The sequence below is a fragment of the Jaculus jaculus genome, chromosome 8 (assembly GCF_020740685.1).
Source record: "Jaculus jaculus isolate mJacJac1 chromosome 8, mJacJac1.mat.Y.cur, whole genome shotgun sequence".
Classification (NCBI taxonomy): Eukaryota; Metazoa; Chordata; class Mammalia; order Rodentia; family Dipodidae; genus Jaculus; species Jaculus jaculus.
In genome coordinates, this window is record NC_059109.1 from 18570746 (window position 1) to 18585410 (window position 14665).

The window sequence follows — 14665 nt, forward strand, 5'->3', positions numbered from 1 at the left end:
TCTAAGTTTAGTGCAGTCCTCTTTGCCAGTATTCTTGTTGTGAGGTTTTTGGGTTCCAAAAATCATCAGTGTCTATACCCAGATCAATATCAACAACTCTTTCCCCTGTGTTTTTTTCTGGTGGCTGTACAGTTGAAAGTCTCATGTGGAATCCATTTGAGCTGATCTTTGTATAGCTATGCGATAAGCCCCCCGCCCCCACTTTTTTCTTTGGCATGCAGGTATCCAGTTTTCCCAGCATCACTTGTTAAGGACACAGACCTTCTTTTTTTTTCCCATTGGATGTTCTTGGCACATTTATCAAAGAATAGTTGCCCATAATGAAGTGGATTCATTTCTGTGTATTCCATTGTCTTCCATGTGTATGTCGGTTTAATGCCATGATCATGCTGTTTGGTTACTACAGCGACAGCATTGTAGGACATTTTAGGTCATGCACTATGACGTCTCTAGCTTTGCTTATTTTGGTCAAGATTTCTTTGGCTGCCCAGAGCATTCCATGACCCCATGTGAATTTTATGATTATTTTATTTCTGTGAAAAGTATTGTTGGCATTTTTATAGAATACACAAGTATTTAACTTTTAAAAATTTCATTGAGGACTAAGTAACCTTGGAACAGTTTACTTGTATGAGTTATGCAGCACCATTTCATGCTTGGAGAAATTTATCTTTTGCCAAGTACTTCAATTAAAATGTAACCTCTGAATAATGACCTTGGCCATGTGATCCAGCGTCACAATTAGCATAATCCTTTTAAATCAAGCAGAGGAATTGGATTAGCTCTTGTGCGCAGATTCAACAAGTATTCCTGAGCAGCAATAGGCTTCTGGACGGGAAGTGAAGAGTGTTCTTTTGAATAGCTGGAAGACAGTTTCAGGCCGCAGATTACAAAAGTAAGGCTAGACAGCAAGAACGATGTAGGTAATCCCAACTGCCATTCAGAGTCCTAAACTGAATGAGAGGAGAGGTTCTATAGACACAGTGCAAGAAAGTTCTCAAGTGCACACAGGAACGTATGGATGTGCACATGACAGATGTTCAGTTAAACAGTTGTGACTCAATCAGAGAGAGCAGTTTGTATTTATTTATTTATTTATTGGTGTTTGGAGATAGGGTCTCACTCTAGCTCAGGCTGACCTGGAATTCACTATGGAGTCTCAGGCTGGCCTCGAACTCACGGCGATCTTCCTACCTGTGCCTCCCGAGTGCTGGGATTCAAGGTGTGCGCCACCACGACTGGCTCAGAACAATTTTTTAACAAAATTATTTGACTTAATGAGCTTGCCTTATCCAAAGATCACATCAAGTCAGTCCTCCACTCTTGTTTATTTCTTTGAAGTACACAGCCTGGGTGTGCTTGGATCCGAACCAAGAAAATCTGGTAGTACCACACAAAAGAGATGAAAATCATAACTTTGTAATAGCTACAACTTTTGCCTCCAGTGGTGAGAAAATTTATTCAACCGATGTTACATGGAGTATAGCATTTAGTTTTATTGGGAGTTAGACAGTTTTTGCTATAATGAATCAATTTAATTACTTCAAACTGTAAATAGGCTTTGAGAGGAAATTACCTACTTGGTAAATGAAGTTGAGCAGTATGTCTGTTACCTTGAATGTCAATATAATTTTTACCACACTTTTATGAAGTGCCATTTACATCCTAGTTAGTAAATAATTAGCAGGATCAACATAGTTCTTTATCTCTCAGTGGGTATCAAGTGTTTTAAACAAATAGATATTTGTCCTAAATATTTCATTCATCTTGGAATTTTTTTTTTTTTTTTTAATTTTCCGAGGTAGGGTTTCACTCTAGCCCAGGCTGACCTGGAATTCACTATGTAATCTCAGGGTGGCCTTGAACTCATGGCGATCCTCCTACCTCTGCCTCCCGAGTGCTGGGATTAAAGGCGTGTGCCACCATGCCCAGCTTGAAACTTTTGTAAAGTCTTTTTTAAGTTTGATTTTCAGTTATGCATTTCTTGTTTGTAGGAATACAATTGACTGTGTGTGTGTGTGTGTGTGTGTGTGTGTGTGTGTGTTTTGACAGGGATGAAACCCAGGGCTTTATGTGTGAGAGGCAAACACTATTGCTGAGCCCCATCCCTAGGCTACCATTGACTTGTGTGTGATGACTTTGTATTTGCAAATTTACTAAACTTATTTATTGGTTCTAAGAGTGTTGGGCTTTGTTTTTTAGCTTTTCTTTGGCATTTTTCCTGAAGGCAAGAATTTCATTCCTTCCTTATGTAATTTGTTTGCTTTATGACACTGGCTCGAACCTCCAGGACTGCATTGACTCCCGGTGGTAAAACAGCATACTGCTCTATTCCTTGGCCTTAAGGGAAAAGATTTTCATTTTTCACCATTAACTATGATGCCGGGTGTAGATTTTTGCAGATGTTCTTTATGAACTTGAAGACATTCTGTTTTCCTTCTACTTTTCTGAGAATTATGTTTAACATAAATAGGTGCTGGATTTTCCTCATTGATTTTCTGGGTCAATTGATACATTCCTATGCTTTCTCTTATTCTGCCTGCTGATGCGGTGGGTTACATTTACTGGTATTCAAATCTTGAACTGGCCTTTCATGTCTGTAATCAATCTTACTTGATTATGGCGTGTGACTTTTTTATATGCTATTGGACTTGTTTCATTAATATATTTTATTGTTTCATAACGTGTGTGTGTGCGGTTGTGGAATGTGTGTGTGTTGTGTGTGCGTGTGTGTTTCTATGTGGAGGCCAGAGGCTGGCACCGGCTGTCTTCCTGCGTGGTCTCTCCCTCACTGACTTGGCAGCATCTCTCACTTCTCTCACAGCCCTTTGATTCGACTAGCCTGGCTCGTCAGTCTGTCTCAGGGATCGTCTCTACCTGCCCAGGGCTTGGATTCCAGGCAGTCTGCCACGCCCGCCTGGCACTCCCATGGGTGCTGGGGAGCTGAACTCTGGTCCTCACAACTGTGTAGCAAACGTTTCACCTACTTAGCTATCTCCCCAGACTCATTTTTTAAAAATAGTTAAATACTTTTATCTAAAAAGTAAGTACAGGTTCACCAAGAAAACAGCACCCTTGCTTGTTTCTCCAGTTATTCTTAGTTTCAGCTGGGGCTCTTGTGGGGTAACTCTGCAATGCATGACCCATAAACCTCAACAAGGAGGGGCCGGCGGGGGGAGGACAGGGAGGAGGCTAACAATGGTACCAACTCGACTGTATTCACTGAGTACAAAACTAATTAATAAAAGAAGGATAAACAAAAAGTAAGTACATAGAAAATTAAGGCTGTATTTTCTTTTATTACTTTTCCTAGTATCTTTTCTTGGTGTCTCTGTGTGTGTGTGTGTGTGTGTGTGTGTGTGTGGTATGTACATGTTGAGTGGTCATGTGTGTGGAGGCCAGAAGTAATATCAGTTGTTTTCCTTAACTGATCTCCTTGGGTATTTTTTTTTTTTTTTTAATTTGAGAGAGAGAGGTAGAGAGCGAGAGAGAGGGAGAGAGAGAAAAAAAATGGGCATGCCAGAGCCTCTAGCTGCTGCAGCCAAGCTCCAGATGCATGTGCCACCTTGTGCATCAGTACTGGGGAATCAAACCAGGGTCCTTTGGTTTTTTTAGGCAACTGCAGTAACTACTAAACCATTTCTCCATCCCTCAATTCTTTGTTGTTGTTGTTGCTGTTTTTGTTTCTTTTTTTGAGACAGAGTCTCTCAGTGAACTGGGCACTCACAGATTTGGCTCGACTAACTAGCCATCAAGCCCTAGGCATCCCGCTGTCTGTCTCCTCAAGTCTGGGATTGCAGGCCCGCGCTGCCACATCCCGCTTTTAATGTGGGTGTTGGGGATTCAAATTCAAGTGCTCACGCATGCACAGCAAATACTTTACCCATCAAGTTCTCTTTCCAACTCTCATAATGCCCCCCCCCCAAAGGAAGGGTCTCAATTTAGCCCAGGCTGACCTGGGGAATTCACTATGTAGTCTCAGGCTGGCTTTGAACTCACAGCATTTCTCTAACCTCTGCCTCCAAACTGCTGGGGACCCAGGCTCGATTCCCCAGGAGCCACGTAAGCCAGATGCAGAACGTGGTGCATGCGCCTGGAGTTCATTTGCAGTGGTGAGAGGCCATGGCGCCCATTCTCTCTTTCCCTATCCACTTTCTCTCTCTCTCTCTCTCAAATAAATAAATAAATAAATTATTTAAAAGTATCCCCAAACTAAAACTGAAATGTTGAGCATGTTGAGTAATTAAAGAACGTTAGTTTTCTTCTCAACGTACTCCAGCACGTTGCAAAGGACAGCAGGGGCCTGAGGAGATCGCTCAGTGCCTTAGATGACTTGAGGAGCAATCTTGAGGATCTGAGAGGGCCTGAGGTCGTCCAAGTTCAATCCCCAGCACCGATGTAAAAAGCAGAAGGTGGGCACCTCTTCCTCTAACCCCAGTCTCTCTGAGAAGAGACAAGCAAATCCCTGGGGTCTGCTGGTCTCCTGTATCCCACTGTATCACAGCCTGGTCTGGTACTCACTGTGTAAGCAAGAATGACCTTGAATTTGTAACCATCCTGTCTCCATTCCCCAAGTGCTGGGATTGCAAGCATGGGCCGCCATGTTCCGTTTATGCCGTGCTGAGGTTCCAACCCTGGGTCTCGAGCACGGTAGGCAAGTCCTTTACTAATCCAGTTTGGTCCCTAGTCCAACAAATGCCCCTGTGCCCAGTGCTTCTGTAAATGCCAGCTCTGACTCCAAGCCGGCGTGCTGTACTGCATGGCATCTACCGTGGTACCCATAGAGAACACTCAGATCTGTACCGAAGGGACCTTGCACCAGCGTCCAACCTGCTAACACTTGCCTGGTCTCTTCCTCCGTGTAGCCAGGTACACATACTAGCACTAAGAGCCAGAATTAGAAACTAACTATCGCCCGTGTCGGGTAATAGGGATGACCAATTCAGGAAGGTGGATTTTCTTACTCAACTTGGTTAAAAATGCTTCTCTTTGTCACAATGTAGTTACAGCTATATTTTGAACGGACTAGATGCTCTTCAAAGCATATTTCAAAATAAATGATTCGAAACTGATTTTCCTTTCATAGAATTACACAGTTCCTTCTGGCGACTTGTTGATGTTGTCTCCATTCTGGCTACACAGAAATCCGAAGTATTTTCCTGAACCTGACTCGTTCAAACCTGTGAGTTGTCTCTTTCAATATTCATCATTCTTTTTACTTTTGGCAAGAGGATGAATTCATAAACTGACTAAGTCTGTGTTATTGGGCGGTCACATGTCTCTGGTAACCATGAATGAAGCTGGCTACAAGTGCAAATTAGCCTTGCACTGTGGCTGGTGCAACATTACAGATCAGACGGGAAGGATTCTGGAATCAGTATGCTCTAAGCTGCATTTTTAATGTAAAACCTGGAGGAAGGCACGGTGAAGGAAATGGCCCCTCGTTCTGAGAGAAGACTTATTTCCTATTCGTCAGGCATTTGCTTCTCAGGACTGGTTTCCAAGGAGTACACAAAATCAAAATAAACAAATGAAAACAGAGGTCAGTTATTCCTTGTGCTTGGACAATTACAGGGTTGGACAGACTCTTAAGAGAACATCGTTCATTCATTGCCTTTAGGTAATAAATCTACCTAAGCTAGCAACCAGATGTATTCATTCTCTTTCCTAAGCTTCCTCCAGCCAGCGGGGCTGTCAGTGTCTTGCTACCAAATTTATTAGCAAGAGCAATTTCATGATAAAGCCCGAGGCCTTATTATAAATATTCTTCCTTTCCTTGGGTCAGTTTATCTGGTTGATTTACATTATAATTTACATTTACCACTTCATGGGATTCTTTTTAAGCCTTTTTGTTTATAAGTTCATGTTCCAAAAATGCAATTGTGTCTGATATTAATAGCAGGTTGGAAAAAAAAATCACCAATAACTCTGCAACTTTATATGCAAGGATTAGCTACACAGCATCATTTTTAGCCCCGAGAAGTAATGTTAAGCTTATTTATATAAGGCTGATTTAGGGGAAAAAATGTTTTCTTCCCACAGGAACGCTGGAAAAAGGCAAATTTAGAGAAGCATGCTTTCTTGGACTGCTTCATGGCATTTGGCGGTGGGAAGTTCCAGTGTCCTGGCAGGTCAGTGAGACAGCCTGGCCATGTCTTACGCAGAAAAGTGTTCAGAGAGACCACAGTGCAGGGGTCCAGGCTGGGGGCTCCATCTCCCAACTCCTTGCCATCATTGCTTGGCCGGTCAGTGGCGTCCTGGGGTTTCTTTGTCAGTGATGGCTTCTGAGCCTCGTGAGCAGGGAGAGCGTATGTGCAGGAGCCACAGAAGGCCGAGTTGTACCTTCACGGCATGTATAGGGCCCCCGAGTTCACTCCCCATCACAACACAAATAAATAATTCAAAGAGGCGCCAGAGGAAAACAGGGCTTCTGTGGTTCAAATTCAGCTTTCATGAAAGGGCGATTTCATGAAAAGGTCGGGTGCAGCTTTTTGCAAGCACTGACATTTATAGTCGCTCAAGTGCAATATCAGATGGTGGCGACTGTAAGCATCCGTTCGAGCGTGCTCCTGTGTTGTGTGTGTTTTGGGGGTATTGGTATGCTTTTGGCAATTGACATCCCTCCCCAGATGGGTTTTAGAAAGCGTTTCAGAAACCCGGTCCTAAGCAGAGTGCTACTCGGTGGTTCCAGCGAATCAGCTGTTTAGCCAGGTTCAGGTAGTTGGCCTAAACTGGCCAATTAGACCAAAAGGAGAAACTGCCTTACATAATTAGAAAAAAAGGTCTGCTTCCTCCCTTCCATCTCCATACCGAGCATAGATGATGATCGCCCTTTAAACTCTGGTTTTGTGAAGCCTTCCGCTTGATGCCTTTCACAGTTAAATGAATCTGGATTTACTTCATCGAAGATCACCATTATTGAATGAGAATTGTGTTTGCATATTTATACAAGCAGAAGATACATTGAACATCCCCTCTCCATGCCAAACCTTCTGTAAGCGTCAGGAATAGGGCACTGACGAAATAGGGCATGACCTTGGACCTCATGGGATAGCTTCACAGGAGAGGATCCAGTTGGGGAAATGTTGGCACCCATTGCTAACAAAATGTCACCCAGTGAGTGTACAAATCCTTTAAAACTCTTATATTTAACAAATCGTAGCTTATTTTTTAAATATTTATTTGAGAGAGAGAAAGAGGAAGATAGAAAGAATGGACACACCAGGGCCTCAGACACTGTAAACAAACTCCAGACACATGTACCACCTTGTGCATCTGGCTTTACATGGGTACTGGAGAATCAAGCCTGGGTCCTTAAGCTTTGCAGGCAAGCACGAAACTGCTGAGCTAGCTGTACAGCCAAAATTGTAGTTTCTTTAAAGTCAACCAGTCATCTTCATTAATTCATTAATCTCCGCTCATGTTGACAATGACTGTTTACACAATCATCCTGTTCTTTTTTTTTTTTAAAGAATTTTTTAAAATTTATTTATGACAGACACAGAGAGAAAGACAGATAGAGGGAGAGAGAGAGAGAGAGAATCGGTGCGCCAGGGCTTCCGGCCTCTGCAAATGAACTCCAGACGCGTGCGCCCCCTTGTGCATCTGGCTAACGTGGGACCTGGGGAACCGAGCCTCGAACCAGGGTCCTTAGGCTTCACAGGCAAGCGCGTAACCGCTAAGCCATCTCTCCAGCCCCATCCTGTTCTTTTTTGTGTGTTTTAGAGTATTGATATGCTTTTAGCAATTTACATCTCTCCCCAAATGGAGATATATATCTATCTCTATCTCTGTCTCTGTCTGTCTGTCTGTCTATCTATCTATCTATCTATCTATCTATCTATCTATCTATCTATATGGCAGAGAGAGAGACAGAGAGAGAGAATGGACATGCCAGGGCTTCCAGACACGGCAAACAAACTCCAGACATCTACATGTGCCTCCTTCTGCATCTGGCTTATGTGGGTCCTGGGGAATTGAACCGAGGTCCTTTGGCTTTGTAGGCAAGTGTCTTAACCACTAAGCCATCTCTCCATCCCCCAAATGATTCTAATTTAGTCTTAGCCAACCTTAAAAATTCTAACATCCTTTTTAGAAATGATTTCAGAAACCCAGGCCAAAGCAGGCTGGTACATGGTATTTCCCCCAAGACAACTGTCCTGGGCTAAGCAACTGACCTTAACTGGCCAATCCAACCAAATGAGATTTTCTTACACAATTAGAATAAAGTCTCCTTCTTCACTACCATCACTGCTTGATGCCAGCAAGAAATCCTGTGGCTCCAGTTGTTACTATCAGCAAGCATTACGATTAACAGTCCTCATGGCAGTTCAGTTGTCAGTGGATGATGAGCAGAGATATGGAAAGAGCCTGGTCCACACGATGTTATTATATCACCAAATCTACCCATTTTGAAGGACTTTTCTAATTCCTGTTATATTAGACAATAAATGTCTTTGTTTTTAAGTTAATTCCATTTGAAGCTTCTATGCTTAGAGCTGGAAACATGCTGACATACCCACCAAAAACGTCTAGGAGGGCTGGAGAGATGGGTTGGCATTTAAGGCTCTTGCGTATAAAGCATAAGGACCCAGGTTCGATTCTCCAGGCCCCAAGTTAGCCAGATGCACATCATGGTGCACGCATCTGGAGTTTCTTTGCAGTGGCTAGAGGCCCTGGCACACCCATTCTCTCTTTCTCTTTCCCTCTGTATCTAATAAATAAATAAAACAATTAAAAAAATTAAAAAGTACCCTGTAGCAGTTAAAGATTATAATTGAATGTCAGCTACTTTAGGAAGGCCGTTTGACAAAGCACCACCACAGTGACAGTACAACCTATCATGCACATCCTGCCTGGAATTATTGGTTTCCCAGTAGAGAAGCAGCTCTGGAGCCAATAACAGACCTATTGTTTTCACCACCTGCCTAACATCCTAAGAGTAGCTCTTCTCAAAACCGTAGATGTGAGGTTTCTTTTCAGGTCCCTTTACATACATACGTACCTAGTAGCAATAGAGTGCGTTATGTCTATTTTTGACCAAGCTAAAGATTATTGAAGCCAAGGGCTGAAATGCCCTGTGAAGAGCATATTGTGTGGCCGGTGGTGGAGGATTGCGTGGAGATGACTCTTTCTAAGGAGGGGTCCCACAGGCTAAGATGCGTGTGTTCAGTATCGAGCAGTGAGTACACAAAAGAGACCATGAACTGGCAGCTCAATCAGTGGTAGCTGATTTGCACAGAAACCGTGTTTTCCGAACGTGCAGAGCTCTTACTGTACACAGGGCAGAGTCCTGTGTGCTTCAGAGATTGTGGACAAGATTGAGACTTCTCGGCTGTCATTAGATGGCCACACTGTAGTGACAAGGGGGACATGAAGTCATAAACACCTACAAGCACTGCCGGATGAGGAGCAGGTATCTGTCTGGGGTGACTGTAGAGGATTTCATGGGGAAAGTGGCCTTTGAAGGAATCAAAGGAACTTTAGGTTGAGGAAGCAGAATGAATAAAAGGTAATGGGGGGGGGCGGGCTGGAGCGATGGCTTAGTGGTTAAGGCATTTGACTGCAAAGCCAAAGGTCCCAGGTTCCATTCCCTAGGATCCACATAAGCCACATGCACATGTGTGTGGAATTTGTTTGCAGTGGTTAGAGGCCCTGGCACAACCATTCTCAATCTCCCTCTCTTTCTCTATGTGCCTCTCTCTCTAATAATAACTAAATAAAAATAAAATATTTTAAAAAGGTAATTAGGACAGAGAGGTTATAGCGTAGAACTATATGGTGTTTTTGTTGTTGTTGTTTTGTTTGTTTGTTTGTTTTTTGAGGTAGGGTCTCATTCTGGCCCAGGCTGATCTGGAATTCACTATGTAGTCTCAGGGTGGAGAAGTATATGCTTTTAATATTCATTAGGTCAGATGGCAGGTGGTAGTGAGAAATAAAACTGACAAGGCATATGGTCCCTTGAGAAGGCCCCTTAACACTGCTTTAGAAATTTGTGGGCAGTGGACAAGGTACTAGAAAGTAGGAAATGGTTTTGGGCAGAATAAATTAGTGTGGGACATGATATCAAGCCATATGCTTAATATTCCATACAAGGGGCTTTAAGGGGTAGAAATCAGTTCAGGAGATGCGGGGGGATCTCTAGCTATGAACTGAAGTGGCTAGAAGAGGTAGGGAGTAGATAACTTAGGAACTGGAGAGAGCTTGCAAGAAAACCACTAAGCATCCTTTTGGAACTTCTAAATCTGAAATGTGGTAAAATAGCCATCATAATAACCCAAGCCTACAGGTTAAATATAAAATTTTAAAACCTTCTTAAGTCTGGTTTTCTATTACATTTCTGTCTCAAGATACTCAGTACTTTTTTCCTGTCACCTATTTTAAGGAGCTAATTCATGAAACATTTTCTTTTTATAGAGAGTTAAATTTTTTTTTAAAAAAATGCTCAGAAAAGTAAATGACTTCATTTGAGCAATGTATACCAAGACAGCTCTTTCCAGAAACTTAATCTCACAAATCCTTAATCTAAACCCCAGTAAATGACACCCATTCCTAATTGGTATAGCAGGAGCCAACTTATTTCCTCATGCACCAGAAACTCAGCGAATCCAAGAAAGTTGCCTGTAACGAAGCTGAACAAAGTCCATGGTGAACATACTCGGATAACCTCACCACTGTTGCCATGCGCATTATGCCCCAGAAATGGTATGAGGGTCCATCTTGCTTAAAGTCAACAGAGACTTATTTATTTACCTAAATCAGTATTTAATGTTCCCATCGGGAAACTAAGTCAGATGGAAAAATGATAGTTGCTGTTAGTAGCAGTGGGAGGAGGTCTTAAAGAAGCTCCCAGGAGGAGATCCTTATTGCACACTTTCCCTCAGCCTTCTAGGAAAGCAGTACTGCCGGTTAGTTCTGTTGCTATAGAAGGACAGGCTTCTGCAGAGAAACAATCAGGAGAAAGCAGTATGAACTGTGGGACTCCGTCAGAAATAATAGTCTCCAGTTCAGTCTCATTCTACTAAGTGTCACCTAAGACTGTGAGGTTTGTGTGGAGGAATTCAGTCCTCTTGAGTAGAAGCAAACTTCCTTTAGTGGGAGTCTCTGGGAAATGCTTAGGGAATCTTAGCACAGGGGGCCATGCTTCCTGTACCTCGACCCCCGCTGGGATGAACACCAAAGCCAACAAGCCGCGGTTTCCTTGGTTCCCACAAAACTCCTGCAAGAGGAGGACTGCTTGGCTGTTCTATTTTGTGAATTGATCAAGGCTCAAAGGCCAGTGTAGAAAAATAACCTTGATCTTCAGTAAGATGGCTCTGTTTGCAAACAAATGTTTGGATAAGCAATGGGTGTGATAAGAATAAGGCTTCAATTGTTCAATATTTGAGACATGGCATGAAGCATTGAGGCTTCAGGAGTAGAAACAGATTCTGCTTTAAGGTGTGTGTGTGTGTGTGTGTGTGTGTGTGTGTGTGTGTGTAAGAGAGAGAGAGAGAGAGAGAGAGAGAGAGAGGGAGAAAGAGAGATTTTTACTGAATTACTAAAGAAAGTCTGTTGGCAAACTGTCATGAGCACAGCTAATATTAGATCAGTAGCATGATTATTAGGTCAAGTATTTCTTGAACCTAATGTTAATACAATTATTGTGTCCTTTAGTTGTGAATCATTTGAGTGTAGGCTAAGTGGTGGTGTAGGTTCTAGGATTTACCTTACAAAAACCAGATGAAGCCCTTGCCCTGAAGGAGCTGCTACTCTTCCTCAGGCCACTTCTTTAAAAACTGAGGAGACTCAAATATACAAAACATTCCTGAGTAACTTATTGTGGTTGGGAGATGAGATGTGAAAAGGGGGAGCTACGTAATGTAAGATGGCCCAGGAGAAGTGCCCCGGGGCTTCATGTGAGATCACCACCACAATGGAGAGCAGCAAGGAGGATTCAAAAGACCTCTGGACTCAATGTGCAGGAAAGCATGTATTCCTGGGGTTCAATAGTATCAGGCCTTGGAGGAAGAAAAGAAAATATGTGTCCATAGGAATTCAATGTACTTGTATGTTAATACAAAAGGAACTATATATTTGAGATTTATGAAACTCTGAGCATATTTATTTCTGTATATTCATTGTATATATAATATACTTTTTAATTTTTTATTTGTAAGCAGAGAGAGATAGAAGAGAGACAGACAGAGAGAATGGGTGTGTCAGGGCCTCCAGCCACCATAAATGAACTCCAGATGCATGTGCCATTTTGTGCATGTGGCTTTACATGGGTACTAAGGAATGAATCAAACTCCAGTTGGTAGGCTTTGCAGGCCAGTGCCTTAACTACTGAGCCTTCTCTCCAGGCCCAACAATACACTTTTTTTGTTTGTTTTTTTTCTGAGGTAGGGTCTCACTCTAGCCCAAGCTGACCTGGAAGTCACTATGTAGTCTCAGGGTGGTCTCGAACTTTTCGCGACCCTCCTACCTCTGCCTACCAAGTGCTGGGACTAAAGGTGTGTGCCACCACACCCGCTACCAATAATACAGTTCTAATGGCTGTATCTTACCCAGTGAACTATTTTGCATTTGAGTGGCTTTTGTCCTTGAATTCTCAGAAATAGCTGATTGCTTTTCAGGAGTGAGAAAATTCAAGTCCCCTACAGATATAATAGCAAGAGAATGCACTTATACAAGCTTCCAAGGAGTGAGTTACATAAAAGCATCCCCTCGGCTCCATTTGGTAAATATAGTTAAATAGGAGGATTTACTCATGTAACATTTTCTAATGTTCTCACATTTAGAAATGTTTTCTAATATTCTCACCAAGTGAGCACCTGTCCCTTAGCATCCGTAAAAAGAGACAAGCAACGAGGCAGGTGAAGGGTGAATGGAGTTGATGCCAAAACTCTCAGCCAGGCTGCCGGCACTCCTTATTAATCTCCAGCCACGCTGCTCTCTCTGGTCTTGGTGCTTTGCTAAAGATCAGTGACTCACTTCAAGGAGTGCAGAAACCATTGGCAAGATTGCAGCCATTATTTTCCTGGCCACTTTGTCTTGACACTTTGTTCTGAGGTGAAGATTTGAGGCTGTCAGAAACAGCAGCTCACGGGTGCTTTCTGAACTGAGGTGAGAATGCCTCTGAAACAAAACATGTTCTTTTCTGGACAAGGCTTTTCAGAAAAGAACCCTTTTGTCTGTTGGTTACAAAATAGACCTTCGGCCCTTTTGCTGTGCATTGAATTTCTAGACAGGCCACTTATCTGGGGGAGAAGAAAAGACACTTCAGCTTGGGTAGTGTTACCCTATGGACTTCTCTCCCAGTCAAACTGAGTGACTGCCCTTTAGTAATTTAGGTAGAAAACAGGACTGGAATTAAAATAGCACTCTATCACAACACCACCCATAAGTCACCATCTCCCACAGCCCAATGCCATCTCCTTCTTTCTAATAGTCTTGATTTTCATTTGGACAGCCATGGTGTCCCCAGAACTGGTTTCATCAGCTTTGTTGAGGAGGAATCACTGCTCACTAAGCAAATCATCACCTTCACACACTGACCCATCTTCTTCCCATAGTGGTTGTTTTAGATGTTGGTTGATATTTTATGCAGGAAAATGAACTACTGGGGTTTCTGTTGAGACTTCTGCATTTCATGGTTTGCTTTTGAAATGTCCCATATAAGTTCATCGATTGAACACTTGTTTCTCAGCTAGTGGTGATTTGGAAGGTTCTAGAAACTTCAGGAGGTAAGGCCTCATTGGAGGAAGAAAGTCACCAGGGGTCAAGGTTATACTGGGGCCCTTCCTTGCATTCTGTTTCTCATCTGCCACAAACCACCTCCTCTGCCACACACCCCTCTGCCACTGGGCTGTGCCTCACCCCAGGCCCAGGATCAACGGCACTGTGGATGGGAACTCGGGAGCCATGATCCAGAACAAATCTCTCCTCCTTTAAGCCATGTGTGTGTCAGGCATTTGTTCACAGTGCTGCAGGAGTAACTGACAAGGAAGAATAGGAACACCTCTGTAAAACCATAGGCAAACACCTGATGTAGCTCAGGAGAAATGGGTCATTATTATAAACATACTCTGCCAAGAGTGGATCATGGAGAAATAAAAAGCAGAATAGATGAATAAATAATAAGCAGGGAGATTGAATCAATAATCAAAAATTTCCCAAGAAAGAAAAACCCAGGCAGGACCATATAACTTCACCGTTACATTCTTTCTACCAAACATTTTTAGAAAGAGCCAGTGCCAATTTTTCTCAGAAAATCTCTTCCAAAGTATTTATTTGAGATTGGGTGCATGCAGGGTGCTATGGCTATTGACATCTTCCAAGTATTTAAAAGGAGGGAATATTTTTTCCTCTTAAAGGGATTCTATCACCCTGCTACCAAAACCAAAGATACGACAGGAAAATTGTAGACCAATATTCCTAGTGAAATAGATACCCAAGCGAACCAATGAGATGGCATCAAACCAAAGTCAACAGCGTGTTGCCTCTGAGGTTCGAGAATGGCTCAGAGTGTGCCAATCAGGAGATGGGACACCCACATTAAGAATGAAGGACAAACATCAAGAAAGCAGAAAGAGACATCAGGCAAAACTCGGCCTCCTTCCGTAGTCTCAACCCTTGATAGATCAGGTACAGAGAATATCAGGGTGGGTTAGAGTGAGACCGT

General features: G+C 42.7%; 1 protein-coding gene across 3 annotated transcripts in view; it reads left to right on the forward strand.

The window, feature by feature from the left end:
• Positions 1-14665, forward strand: part of LOC101617879 (24-hydroxycholesterol 7-alpha-hydroxylase) — an 84829-nt gene that overhangs the window by 54750 nt on the left and 15414 nt on the right. For all 3 annotated transcript variants that reach the window (XM_045157723.1, XR_006638604.1, XR_006638605.1), the window contains exons 9-10: positions 5087-5182; positions 6043-6131. In XM_045157723.1, coding sequence (XP_045013658.1) covers positions 5087-5182; positions 6043-6131 — 185 coding nt within the window. The remainder of the gene's footprint in view (positions 1-5086; positions 5183-6042; positions 6132-14665) is intronic.